Here is a 13,246-nt window from a genome sequence, read left to right as displayed (position 1 = left end):
CCTTCCCGCCTCCAGGCCTTGGCGGGCTGGTCCAGGCTCCGGTCCACCGTCTCCGCTCCGGTCCACCATCTCCCCATCTCGGCTGTACGGACCTCCAGGGTCGAGTTACCCCCGGGAGTCGGATGGCGGGAGGGATGGGGCCGAGGTCGCGTCGGGGGCACAACTTACCCAGATCAACAACAGGGCCCGACTCCCAAAGGTTACAAAGCACACCGCCTCCCCGGACCCAAACTTCACTGCCCCCAGCCCCACCCCAGAGCCTCCCCCGCGGCCGCTGGGGCCTCCTGCAGGTCCTGCCCTCGGGGACCCTCTCCCCACAGGTGGGAGGATGGGGACGCTGCTCCCACTGTCCCGCCCCTGCACTACCAGCTCTGAGCGTCCAAGTCAAAGTCGCCAGTGGCCACCCGAGAACGAGGGCCACAGTATGGTCTGGCAGCCAGGAGTCCCGGAAATGAAGTGCTGACGGTGAGGCTGGGTTCCAGGACGCCCCCGCCCCCCCCCCCCCCCCCCCGCCTTTGACTCTGGAGCTTGTCCTGAGGGACTGTAGCTGGACGAAACCCAGGCGACCTGGCGCGCTCGCGGGCGCCCCCATCCAGGCCGTGAACTCCGCTGCGTCCACGTGGGCTTGTCACCACCTCCAGGCAGCCCTCCAGCTTGTTCTTAAAGAGAAGTGTGGGACGGGAGTTGGGGGGAGGGAGAGTGTGTCGAGGTAACTAAACTTGCTTGATCGGGCCTGTAAAACCCTGACTTCTCCTGGTAAATTCCCTGAAAAGGAGAAGAGATGTCTCAGGCCACTGGACTGCGGCGAGCTGTGCAGTCAGGCTCCTCCGCGCGGGTCCTGGGAAGGCGGCTGGGGGTGCACGGGGTCCCCGCCCCGGTCACTGCCCGGCGGGACCTTCCGGGAGCGCGCCACGAAGGCGGCCACCGGTGCGGGGCAAGTGCTCTCAGCTGCCGAGCGAATATCACCTCAAGCTCTGCTCCCAGCACCGCGTAGTTGCCTGGTGCGTGCCGTAAAGACCCGCAAAAGAACCGAGGGAAGGGGGCAAACAGCAAGGCTGGCGGCGGCTCCTCCCTCTTGGGCGTGGGGAAGGCGCCCAGCCGACCCTCCCTCATCCTAAACTTGGAGGCAGTGCTTTCGATTTGCGGCAGCTAGGGCGTGGACTCTGTGCCCTTTCCCCGCGCACGCCCGCGCTCCGGAGGGGCAGGGGTGCGGCCCCCAGAGCCGCCCGCGAGGGTGTCCGGAGCAGGGCCGGAGGACAGGGGGCCCGCGAGAGGGGCCGGGAGGAGGGGAGACTTGTCGAGGGGAGGGAGCAGCAGTAGGGCCAGGGTGGGGGCTAGCGGAGTGGAGCTGGGGGCGCAGTCGGAGGAGGAGCCCGGGATGGGGCCTCCTCTGGGAGCTGGCAGGCGTCGCGCGTCCCTGCAGGCTGGTGGACGGGCCCCGAGCGCCCGGCTGCGGCCTCCCCTAAGGAGGCTGCGAAGGGCCAGACCGTCTCCCCTCGAGGGGACGGGGCCTGGAAGTGGCGGGAGGACATCAGCAGGCCACTGGACCCGGGCCTCCCGGAGCGAGATCTGGGCGGGGCTCTGCCCTCTCCTCAGTGCCCCCCGCGCCCCCTGCACTTCCCAGTGCCCCGGGCGAGGGCTCCCAGCCGGGCCCTGCGGTCGCTCCCACGCTCTTCGCGGTCCCTGGACCTGCCAGCTGAAGGACGTCCTCAGCCCGGACGGCCCGGGGGCTGGGGACCGTGGAGGAAAGATAGTTCCTTGAAGAAATGATTGTAGTAGTTGTGCAGGGGCCAAACGTGGGCTCAGAACCGACCCTGGGTTAAATGCTATTAATGAACTTCGGGCCCCCGAGTGTCCCCGTGGAGAGCGCGGCCGGGAGCGGGGCGCCTCCAGGTCACGCACCTCACCCGGGGCCGCCAGCGCCCACGGCCCCCTCCTCCGCGCGCTGCGGAGCGGCCTCCCCGGCTGACACTGGCTCTCCCCACCCAGCACGTCGGGGCACCGAATGGCCTTCCCTGTCTCCCTGGGCCACCTACGTGTCCCCACCTGACCTGTTAACTCACCTCCCAACTTTTCAGGGCTCGTGACACCCCCGGGTCACGCGGGACCCGCACCTGCTCAGGACGAACGCTCGGCACCCTTCCCATCCCCAGGCCAGGGTGGTCCCACTGTGCTGGTAGGAGCAGGGCCTGAAAACAGGGGTCCTCCCCCAGCCCACCTTCCCCTGTTCAAAAATGTCAGGGGTTAAAATGTTCGCTTTGCGCTTTCTTTTGATCTTGGAGGGGAAAGGCTAGAAATGCTGGCACCCTTACGGGCCTTGCTTAGGCCTGCGGCTGCGAGCAGTCCCAACCCCACTAACTTTGGTCAGCCTTATTAATTCCAGCTGCACTCTATTTGTTTGTCATTTTCCCCTTTTCCTCGCGAATCATTATTTATGGCAGAGGGGGGACATAAAGGTGCCCGCTAGTAGAATGGAGGCTGGGAGGGAATTTCTGACAAGGAGAGCATGAATGTGTGTTTTCCCTAAAGGTCACCAACAGAAGAGGCCTGGTCTGATCATCTCTTAGAATCGTTACTCAAGAGCATTAACTAATTACCCAATCAGAGAAATGAAAAAAAAAAAATTCTTTAAAATAACCAAAGGTAATTATAACCCGGTTGTTGACACTAATGGTTAATAATTGATCAGAACTTACACACAATTGTTAATTCCCCCCCCCTAAAAAAACGTGAGTGCTTGTGTAGTGTTATTTTGTTCCTTCCCTCTGGGCATTGCCTATGAAGATCCACTTAGTTTCCATTTGGAGGCAGCCCCAAATCTCACAGCTGCTTCTTTAAGAATCTTAGATTTAATTTGTTTTCAGTTTCATCTAGAACCAAGTAACATTGGGACACCTTTTTAAAAAATGCTTCCTTATTATCTTGGAGCCACACTTAAACAAACAAACAAAAATCATTCTTCCTCTTTCCTTTTACCTGGGGTTGCAAAAGAACAGAAGGCAGATTTCCTGACTCATGCCATTTGCATTATATTACCAGTAGAGTCCTCCTTGCAAACAGCTTCCATTTTTATCTTTCTTAGAAAGAGCGAGAACACTCTGCCCTCAGCAGAGGGAATACAAGCCTATTTTCTCTGCCTAGAGGGTGGAGGGTGGAGGTGCCAGCTGAGACTATATCCCTGTTTGCGGGAGATGCAGGTGAAAAAGCAGAGGAGAGCATGAAAATGGGGGTATTTGCTCCCCAAACTGGGGGTAGAAGTGGTGCCTCCCTCGCCTACCAATGCCTGACATCCAAGTGCATAGCATCAAACACCGGTTTCCTAGCATTCTAGCCCAAGCAAAGGGAAGGGCTGGCGTGTGGTTTCATCATGGCCAATAGAAAGTAATTTCCAGCAACTGGAAAATTATATTGTCATAGATTACTTCTCCTTATAATAAGCCTTTAAAATATCTGCAGGGATTTGTCACTTACATAAAGGTTTGCAAATACATCAAAGGGATATGTCCCCTTTGCGATTTGTAGAAATTCAAATGACGTTAATCATAATATCCACATGTCACAGACTGTTGTGTATTGTTCCCAAGATTGTCTCTTGGGTTAACACATTTTTTTTAACGTTTAAAATGTTATTTTTGTAAAAGGTAGTGTAAAAACACATATTTAATGGGTCTATTTATATCCTTAGTTTGGGGTTAAAATGAATGTTTTCCTTGGGATTTTCAATGCACTGGGAAACTCAAGAAAAAGTTATGTGGTGGATAATCAGTGTAGACTGTTACTTTGAGGAACTTTCTAATAATCCAGCGTATTGTTTACATTTGAAAAGGGATGCCTCCCGCTGAAAAGATAAATGGCTTTGTAATGATTTTTGCAAACTTATATGTCTCTTTACTGCGACTCGAGCAGAGAATTTAGGGCACATTTATTCCGTCACGTTAAGGAACAAAAGGGTCGACTTGACTCTTAGCCTCTTTGATAATATTTCAGTGCGATTTTAAATGACCCTAAAACGCACGCGGCCAGTGGAGGGCGGCTGCTCCGTCCGCGCTTTCCGCAGCGGTGCGCAAGGGCCAGGTCCAAAGATGCCGGATAAACACGCGCGGGAGGACAGCCTCGCGGGCACCCGGCCGCTTCCGCGCTTCCTGGACCCGCTCGGCGGCGGCGGCGGCGGCGGCGGCGGCAGCGAGGGATGCGGGATGCGCGGAGCCCCGGCCCGGGCGCCCGGCCCCTTCCTCTCCGCCGCCCCCGCGGCCTCGCCGCAGACAAAGGTGGATGAAGTTCTTTTTAAGTTTCAAAGGCAGTTGCCCGGCAGCTTTGCAGAAACAATAACTCTTTTATTGGGAACAAATGTTGACATTTGACGGGCGCGGAGCCTGCGGCCGCCGGGCAAACGCTCCCCTTGCTCTCAGCAGCGCCCGGCCCCGGGGCCCACCTGAGATTAAAGCGCGAATTCCGATAAATCTGCTTTAAAGCACACGGGGCCGCGCGGGGCAGAGGCCGGCAAGCCGGACCGCGGGGCTGCATCCCAGCCGAGGGGCGGGAGGCCGGGCCAGGCCCGCGTCCCCAAGGCCCCGCGTGCTCGCCACTGCGCGACCCCCTCTCCTCCGCCTCCGCTAACATCTGCGAAAGTCTTCGTAGGCCAGGACGTAATGTTTGATTAGCTCGATTTTAAAGCAAAAGATAAAAATCAGACGCAGCAACTTCCTTCCCTAAGAAGGGTCTCTCTGTCTCTGTGTCTCTATGGGTCTCTCTTTCTCCCTCGTCTTCCCTAAGGATCTGCGTGGAGAAACCATAACCCACTCTGCATTTCCTTAAAAAGATCCCGCTAAACACCTGCAGCTTTTATGTGCTTAGAGCACATTTCAAAATCAAGTTTTCCAGAAAGAAATTCAGGTCAGGAGGCAGGGTGGGTAAGTTATGGAAATCTTTGATAATTTGTTGGACTTATAAACATCAAAGAAGATTCGTTAGCCTGGGCTAATCTCCTGCGCTGCTTTGAGTTTTCACCCATTGAAAGGTATGCGTTGTCCCTGAGCGGAGGGCTGGTGTGTGTGTGTGTGTGTGTGTGTGTGTGTGTGTGTGTGTGTGTAGGGAAGGGATCACATGTCCAGGTAAAACAGTCTTCGGTTCCAAAGGGAGACAGCTTTTATCCAGGCTTCAATTCTGAACATGTGCAAGGAGACCAATTTTTGCGTGGGTTTCCTACTTCTCCACTCCACACTTCTTTAAGAGACGGAGTGCCCTCGGTGTGTATAGTCACTGGGGGCATGGTCTTTCAGTGCTTAATTTGTTGAATATTGTTAACTTTCATACTTCTCACTGAAGTCTTCAAATATTCAAATCATAATATCGCATACAGCAGGCACTGCTGCCATGCACACCGTAGTCCCTGCTGATTTAGGAAATATAGCCAATATTAATAAAAGCAAAACTACTTAACGCCTTCCTATGGCAATGTCAAATGCTATCTGGAGGGGAAATCATTATCTTCACAGTAATTCTACAAAGCTTTCATCTGAGACAAAAACAGGCAAAGGAGCTCCCGCCTCACTTGTATGTCCACAGACTCGAATTTGTTTTCTTCCAGACATGCTGCCACAGAGTAACCAGGCTGCCCACGTGAAAAATCTTCCCTGTTGCCAAGAGATAGCTCAGATCCAAACATGTCAAGGTCTCTTACTAGGAGAGGCAGGAAGGAGAAAAAAATAGTTGTGTACCCCAGAGATTCGCTTTCTGCTAACCTCCAAATGCTTACCTACTCAAAGCCAACAAAATGCCTGAGAAGTAATAGAAAACCGAAACCTTGGCCTGCGTCTCCGTTGGCAGTCAGACCCCACCGTTCCTCCCCACAGGCATGGCGCTGTGACCGGTTCACAGCCCCCTGGATTTGCCTCAAGTGTCTAAGATTACTTTCAAATACCCTTTCTAACAAGACCCCAGCAAGAGGCCACTAATTTCTAAGGCACAAAAAGCCACTGGAGAGAGCTCCGTTTGTCAATATCAACTGGTCCAGCAATCTCCCATCCTCAGACACGTCGGCCTATCGGAGCTGGCAGACGTGTAGACAAGATTTTATAAATTGTTCAATATCAGCCCATAATGAACCCCAACTGACCATTCCAAAGCAGCTAAAAGCATCCGGGATGACCCCCGCTGGGATCCAATAATGCTCTCAGGCTGCAACATTATTAATCATGGAATAAAATAGATGAACCTCTTGAAAAATAAGTGTATGATTGATTAAAGGGCAATCTAAGAAGCTATTATTCTTGTTTTATAACCGTAAGTTATATTCACTCAATTTATCTTTGGAGAGGAAATAAATGATTGTTCATTTCTTTTCTGAAATTATATTATATGGATATCCATACAATTTTGCTGAAAATTAAAGTGACAGTTTTGCTGCTTTTATGATACTAATCAAAGGGAATATGTTCCCTGACTACAAATTCTAGACTTGTCCTATCCTTAGATAGTAACACAATAACGAGGCAATAGGCTAAGTTTCTTTAAACTTTTCTTTCCCCCCAGGGTAAGGGAAAGAGTCACTGTTAAGGAAAATAAATCTCTCCTCCCAGATTTTCGCCGTGTGTTTAATGTGAGTTATATGAAAAGGAGAGTTAAGAAGCCATCCAATAAATCTGAATAATCTACGCCAATTTGGATAATTCACAGTTACAATAAACAATTATTTCCCTCAATAATTTATGGTGAGGGTGTAACTATTATCCATGTTATCACAATTCTCTGGTTTCTGGGAAGGTTCAATAAGCCTATACCAGAAATAAATATAAAGTGGATCCTAATGCATAGGCATATCAGATCATTTTATCTTGCCAAGCTTTTAAAATGTATACTAACAAGCCGTTTTCATATTCACAACACAAAGTCTGAATTTTCTTGCAATGCATGTGTACATAAATAACCTAAAACCATACATATCTCCCTACTGTGTACGTCTCTTCCATCTGCCTTTTTGTAGGAGCAGGAGAAGGGAGAGATTATTTCACACATTTTCATTAAAAAGCCTGAGGTCAGATCACCTGGGCAGAGGGGCTACTATCACCAGGACTCCCTACCCAAATCACTCTTCCAGGACAAATGAGCCCCAGACACCACATTGTTGTAGACTAGTTTGCTTTTATTTACAATTTAAGATATAAATTAGTAAAGAATTCTCGTTAAACAACCAACAAAGATTATATAACCAGCAATGTTCAAATAAAAACCAGGCAGAATCTATTTACAAAAGGTTTAGATTCCATTGCAATACAACTTGCATAAATTACTAGAAGCTTTATATCATTATAAAAATAAATATCAAATTTGTTTCCACTTCTTAAGTACTCAAGTTCTATAATCACGTTTTATTTCTACTGTGTACATCTTTTACAAATAAACTTTACAGTAAATCCTATCACACCTATAGAATATATACCGTGGCAATGAAGTGATCAATTCAAGATATCCTGAGAAAAAAGATTGTTTTCAAAAGTCACACATACATTGGGGAAGCTATACTATGCCAACAAATTCACATATGTCCAACAAAAGTCTGTTCCAATAGAGTCTGTGGGTTGGCAGTGCCCTGTGGATCCTTCTCTTTTACAGTGGCACAAGATGTGGTCCGGATTTAGAGATCTTTTTTTTTTTAATACATCTGTATATTTATGAACTTGGGAAGAGAGAATGGCCTGCTGACTTTTTTTTCCAAAGCAATTGTGACACCTACCTGTGGACCAAGGAAAAGACCAAATCATCCCAAATCCTTCAGTCCCATGCCAACATCACCATATTCTAAAAAGGAGTCCATCTGAAATGGTCTTGCCTCTTTCCCACCTCCAAGATCTGTGATTAGTAATTGTGCCTACTTGTAAAGTGGGTATTTTTCGAGTTGCTGCTGTCAGCCAGGTGAACTGCACGGCCCTACCTAGTCCATCTGGACATAGGGACGAGCCTGATAAAAGCTAGACTAGTCCTTCTATGTCTCTCCAGTCTGACTCTGCAAAGATCATCTATAAAGGCGTTTGATACCCCAAGTTTCAGGGGCACTCGCTCATCAAAGCAAGTGTCTATTAAGGGTCCAGCATAGTTAAAAAACAAAGTTCCAAATTGCATACAAATACCCAGATTTTAAGAATCTATTTTTTCCAAAGAGAAAACAACAGCAATAAATACATTCCAGTTAAAGGAGTGATTCTGTAAAGCAGAACTTGAGCAGAAAAAGAAGGACTCTCTAAAAGAGCATGGATCCCCTCCCACTTAAAGGGGAAAACAAAACAAAACAAAACAAAACAAAACAAAAAAAAGGGGGAAGATTGCAGTGCTCTGTCCTCATACCCCGTGCCAAAAAGCAAGAAATACACATTAAGCAAGTTTACAGGGCAACTGGTTCGGGGAGGCTTACCCAAGGGGTGAGGGGGAACCCCAGGGAGCCCACTTACTTGCATTGCTGTGTGCGGCCCTTCTATAGGTAGGGCTGGAGGCCTCCACCAACCACGGTGCAGCCCTCACTGGCATCTGTCGGGGAGGGGGCAGTTAGTCAGAACCCACCCCCAGAGCCATCAGTCTCCCAGACAGCAGCACAGCCACCAGCCTGCACACCCACGCTCGCCATGCCCTTGCCCCCTGCGCCCGGCGAGCAGTCTGGGGGAGCCCGCTGTCTCCACCACCACTGCCTGAGACAGACTTCGGTCATGTTTCCGTGTCCTCATTTTCTCTCCCCCTTGACTCCTTTTACAGGTCTTATCAGCTCAAGCCTGAATTATGAGCAACAGAGACAATAAAAAAGAAAGGAGAGAAAGAAAACAGGCTCTCGTTTTCTATTTTGAAGATTTAAAAACTAAGGCCTCTGGGAAGAACTAGAACGTTTTGTTTCCTTCCAGCCAAAGGCAGAAGAGGAGATTCAGCTGAGACTCTATAAAGGGACAGAAAAGACAGAAAGCTTAGGCTCAGTCAGCAGGGGGAAAGCTGTCAGCTGCGTGTTGGGCAATCTGTGTTTGCCCAAACGAAAACAGTCACGAGAATACTAGTAACGGTAATAATGGTAAATCAAACGAAAAGTCAGCTGTAAGGGGGCAAGTCCCGTTGCGTGGCAGGATCGCCTGGCCCTCCGCCCCCTTTCTGCCCTCACCACCCCTTCACTTCTAACTTGTAGTCCAAGAACCACCGTCCAAAGACGTCCTGTCTTCCTGTTCTCCTGTAAGCGACAAAGCTTCCCCGGCCAGACCTACAGGTCCCCCGGCCCCTTCCCCGGCTCCTCAAGGGTGCTCACCAACCGGGGACCCGCCGGCGCCCCCTCCCCCGGGGCCCCGCGGGCCGCAGGCCGCCTACCTTTCTTGGGCTCGTAGCCGCCGCCGGGGGGCCGGTAGTGGGGCTCCAGCGGGTGCGCGCCCGCCTTGCCCGCGTCGCTGGCAGCCTTGGGCGCCGCGTGCAGCGCCTCTCCGGGGGCCGCGGCCGCCGAGTTGTACCGCAGGAGACCCTGGCCCTGCAGAGCCGCGTTCAAGTTCCCGTAGTTTGTGTAGTTGCCGTAGAAGGGCGACGTGTAGTAGAGGTGGCGGCCGAGCAGCGGCGACGCGGGGTAGGGCGAGCCGCCCGGCGGCGCCCCTGACGAAGCGGGCGCGGCGGCCGCTGGCAGCCCCGGCGGCGCGCAGGCCGGGCCCAGGCTCGGCTGCTTGAGGTCCGACGTGGCGATCTCGGCCAGAGACCACAGCTTGGGCTTGCTGGCGGGCGGCGGCGCGCCCGGCGACGTCCGGCTACCCAGGGGCGTCTTGCCGCCGCCGCCCCCGCGGGGCGCGGCCTCGGATGGGGGGCTCAGCAGCGGCGCCTCCACGCCGGTGAGCGGCGACGAGGTCACGGGCTTGGGCGGCGCCAGGTCCCGCTCGCCCTCCTCCTCGTCGTCGTCCTCGTCGTCCTCCAGGTCGTCGTACTTCTCCTTGCACTCCGAGCCCGACTCGCACAGGGGGTCCCCGGCCCGGCACGGCAGCTTCTCTCCGTCCGACTCGGCGGAGCACGAATGATCCGTGAGCGAGTCGACGTGCAGGCTGATCCCTGCAGGGGCGCGGGCACGATCTGTGGCACCCGGGGGCTCTCTGCCCCACCTGCTCCCTCACTTCGACCCAACCCGAGCCGCGTCCTCCAGGGAGCGCGACCTCCCAGGACGCGCTCACCGAGGAGGAGTTGCTCGGCCCCGGAGCTACCAGGCGGCCGAGACTCCAGGCCCGAACGTGGAGCGTCGGGCGGGCAGCACCCGCCCCACCCCCCGCCCGACCTCATCCTCCCTGACCTCACCTTGGCGCCCCGCCTGGGAAGAAAGCCCCCGCGACCCTGCGCCCGCCTCGGCCCCCCTCACCTTCGTCCTCCGCCGAAGTCTCGGTGCCCTCCTGCACCTTGTCCGGACTCTCCTCCTTGCTCCTTGCCGAGTCGCCCTCGTCCTCGTCCTCATCCTCGCTTTTGTTCCTGGGGGCCCACGTCATCTTGTTCTCCTTCTTGAGGCGCCGGCGCGCGTTGGCGAACCAGGTGGAGACCTGCGTGAGGGTCATCTTGGTGATGATGGCCAGCATGATCTTCTCGCCCTTGGTGGGGTAGGGGTTCTTGCGGTGCTCGTTGAGCCAGGCCTTGAGCGTGGCCGTGGCATCCCGCGTGGCGTTCTTGCGGTAGGCCGGGTCATTGAGCTGGTACGGGTAGGCCGCGCTTCCATAAGGGTGGTAGCTGATGGCGCCCGTCATCCCGGTCGTGTGTGCGTCGTAGGGCGCACCCTGCAACCGACAAGAGCCTGGTGAGCGGGTCGCTTGGGGACCTGCCAGGCGTCAGCGCCAAGGCGACCCCTCCGCCCGCCCGTGGCCGCCTTTCCCACGATGCCTCCGGCGCTATAGCTGCGCTTCCCGCGGCAACAGAGCAAAAGGACTCAGCGGGTAATTTAAGGCCAGCTGTTGATCAAGAAAAGCGATACGGTTTTATTATCAAATTTTCCAACTATTTCACTTTCCTAAAACGAGGCATCTTCCCCCAAATGCCCCTGGGCCGCCAGTACAGACGTACACAAACACGAACGCACACACAGGCCCACAGGTAGTTTCCTGATATCTAAATTTATCTGGATGTTAAGTGCGGCTGCCTCCCCTACTCCCCCTCCCCCGCCCTTATATGGTTAAAAAACTACCCCAGAGCCCCCGCTCCGCTATTCACCGCCCTAAAGCTCGGCAAATCCAATTTGCAACTCAGAAGCCAGTCACCGTTTCGAATTCTTCAAATACGTGGTAATTAGCATGTTAATTCAGCCTTTAACGTTTAAATTCGAGACTTTTACAGCCTTCGCCGAGGCCCCAGCAACTCCAGTGCTGCCCTGGAATTCCGCCGAGCGCGGGAGGTGGCCACAAGCCCCCGTTACGGCCTCCATCATCTAAAATGAGTTTTGCCACACCCGGCCGGGCCCAGCCGCAGACCCCGAGGAGCGCGGGCCGACCACGGGTCGGGGAAGCAGGAGCTGCTCTCGGTGCGCAGCACTTAGCTGGCCAAACGCCGGCCGACACGTTTTTCCGAAGCATGGCCTGTGGGACAGATTAAGGCTGAGATCTTGGCGGCCGGGCCGGGCCCCAGAGCCTCTGCCGATGCTCCCTCCCTTCCCCAACCCTGTGACCCCAAGCCCCTACAAGTAGATGCTAAACACTCGGTAATCGCCCCGGAGGCCCCAGTGGCGCCGACCCTCGCGCCTCGCGCCTCGCGCCGAAAGAAGCGAGCGCCGGCCCGCTCCGGACTGCTGGTCGAGCTTCGGCGCCTGAAGGAAGGACCACCCAGGACAGATCCCATCCCGACCCCAGCGGAGTCGCACTTCACAGGCTCTTGGGGAAAATGACCCCTGCAGCCGAGTGGAAGGGCGTGGAGCGCGAGTCTCGGCCCGCGCTCAGGACGTCGCCGGCCGACCGCCCTGCCTCTTGTCCTGGCCTCTCGTCCCGCCAGCAGCGCGGCGACCCCAGTCGGCGACTGCGGAGCCACCTCCCACGGCACGTTCCCCGCGGCCCAGCTCGCGGATCCCCGGCCCCGCTCCGCCAGCGCCGCGATCAGTGTCTCCGCGCCCGGCGTCCCGCGTCCAGCCCGCCCGCCCGCCCGCGCGCGGTTACCATGTAGGATGGGAAGCCGGCGGCGGCAGCGGCAGCGTCGGCCGAGTACTGCAGCGGGCTGCCGAAGCCCGTGGCCGCCTGCGCGGTGAAGGCCGCGGAGCCCGGGTAAGGGCTGAACGCCGAGCCCGACGCCGAGCGAGCCAGCTCCTCGCTGCGCGGCGCCGCCAGTGCCGACGCGCCGTACGCCGGGCACGAGTATAGCGCCAGCGAGCCGGGCGCCTGGTACAGGTAGCCCTGCGGGTAGGACATGGTGGGCGCGGGGCGCCGGGCCCGCGTCACGCCGAACAGCGGGCAGGGCGCGCGGCGCCCTCCATCCACGCCCGGCCGGGGCGCGGCGCGGCGGCGGCGGGCGCGGGGACCGCCGGCCGAGGCAGGCCGGCCTGCACACTAGCCCGGGCGGCCCGCGGGCCGGGGGAGCGGCTGGGCGGCGGCGGCGGCGGCGGCGGCCTCGGCAGCGGCAGCGCAGAGCCGGCGGGCGCAGCCGCGCGCCAGGCCGGCGGTCGGGGTTTGGGGGAGTCTGGACTCGGGAGTGAGGAGTTGAGGAAGGAGCGCTCGAGTTTCCGAGGGACATTGGAACGCAGAGCTGTCCGTCACGAGCTCATCTGCATATTCGGGCGCCCGCCCCCTCCCCTGCCCCGCCCGCTTTGCCGGCTCCAGCCGCCAGGCCGCGGCCGGGGGAGGGGCGGAGACGGGCCCGGGAGAGGGGCGGAGGAGCGGGCGGCGGGAGGGAGGAAGGAGGGAGGAGGAGGCGATAGCGACGCGCAGGCTTTTGTGGCGCAGTCGCCTCTCGCGCAGACCCAGCCCGCGGCTCGCGGCCCCGCAGCCTGGCGGGGCCGAGCAGTGCGCACCCCCTCCCACTCGCGCGGACTCCCGGCACCCGCCCTCCCACCTTCCTCGGCCAGCCCCCCAGACCCAGCCGCGCTGGCCCCCTTCCCTTGCCCCGCCCCCAGCTCGGCCCGCGAGAACCCGGCAGAGACCGCCGGGCTGCCACTTGGGGGGACGAACGGCCCGTGCCCCCTCTCCGCCCGGGTGACTGAGCGCAGGACCCTAGTGCAAGGGCCGAGAGCCGCGGGTGATGGGGCGGGAGTGTGGCACCCGAGGCCCGGGTCCTCTTGGGGGTGCCGTGC

At 56.4% G+C, this 13,246-nt stretch overlaps 1 protein-coding gene across 1 annotated transcript; it reads right to left on the bottom strand.

Annotated features, from left to right (window-relative positions):
* Positions 1-7,123: 7,123 nt before the first annotated feature.
* On the bottom strand, positions 7,124-12,650 carry IRX2 (iroquois homeobox 2). The gene is made up of 5 exons (XM_032629207.1): positions 12,120-12,650; positions 10,352-10,757; positions 9,334-10,050; positions 8,445-8,520; positions 7,124-7,732 (listed from the first exon to the last, which is right to left on the bottom strand). The coding sequence occupies exons 1-4, from the start codon at positions 12,366-12,368 to the stop codon at positions 8,468-8,470; spliced, it is 1,425 nt and encodes a 474-aa protein (XP_032485098.1). The 5' UTR covers positions 12,369-12,650; the 3' UTR covers positions 7,124-7,732; positions 8,445-8,467.
* Between the last annotated feature and the right edge of the window lie 596 nt (positions 12,651-13,246).

This window comes from Phocoena sinus, chromosome 3 (assembly GCF_008692025.1).
Source record: "Phocoena sinus isolate mPhoSin1 chromosome 3, mPhoSin1.pri, whole genome shotgun sequence".
NCBI classification, from domain to species: Eukaryota; Metazoa; Chordata; class Mammalia; order Artiodactyla; family Phocoenidae; genus Phocoena; species Phocoena sinus.
Note: the sequence above shows the minus strand (reverse complement) of the source record. Positions and strands in the feature narration are given on the sequence as shown.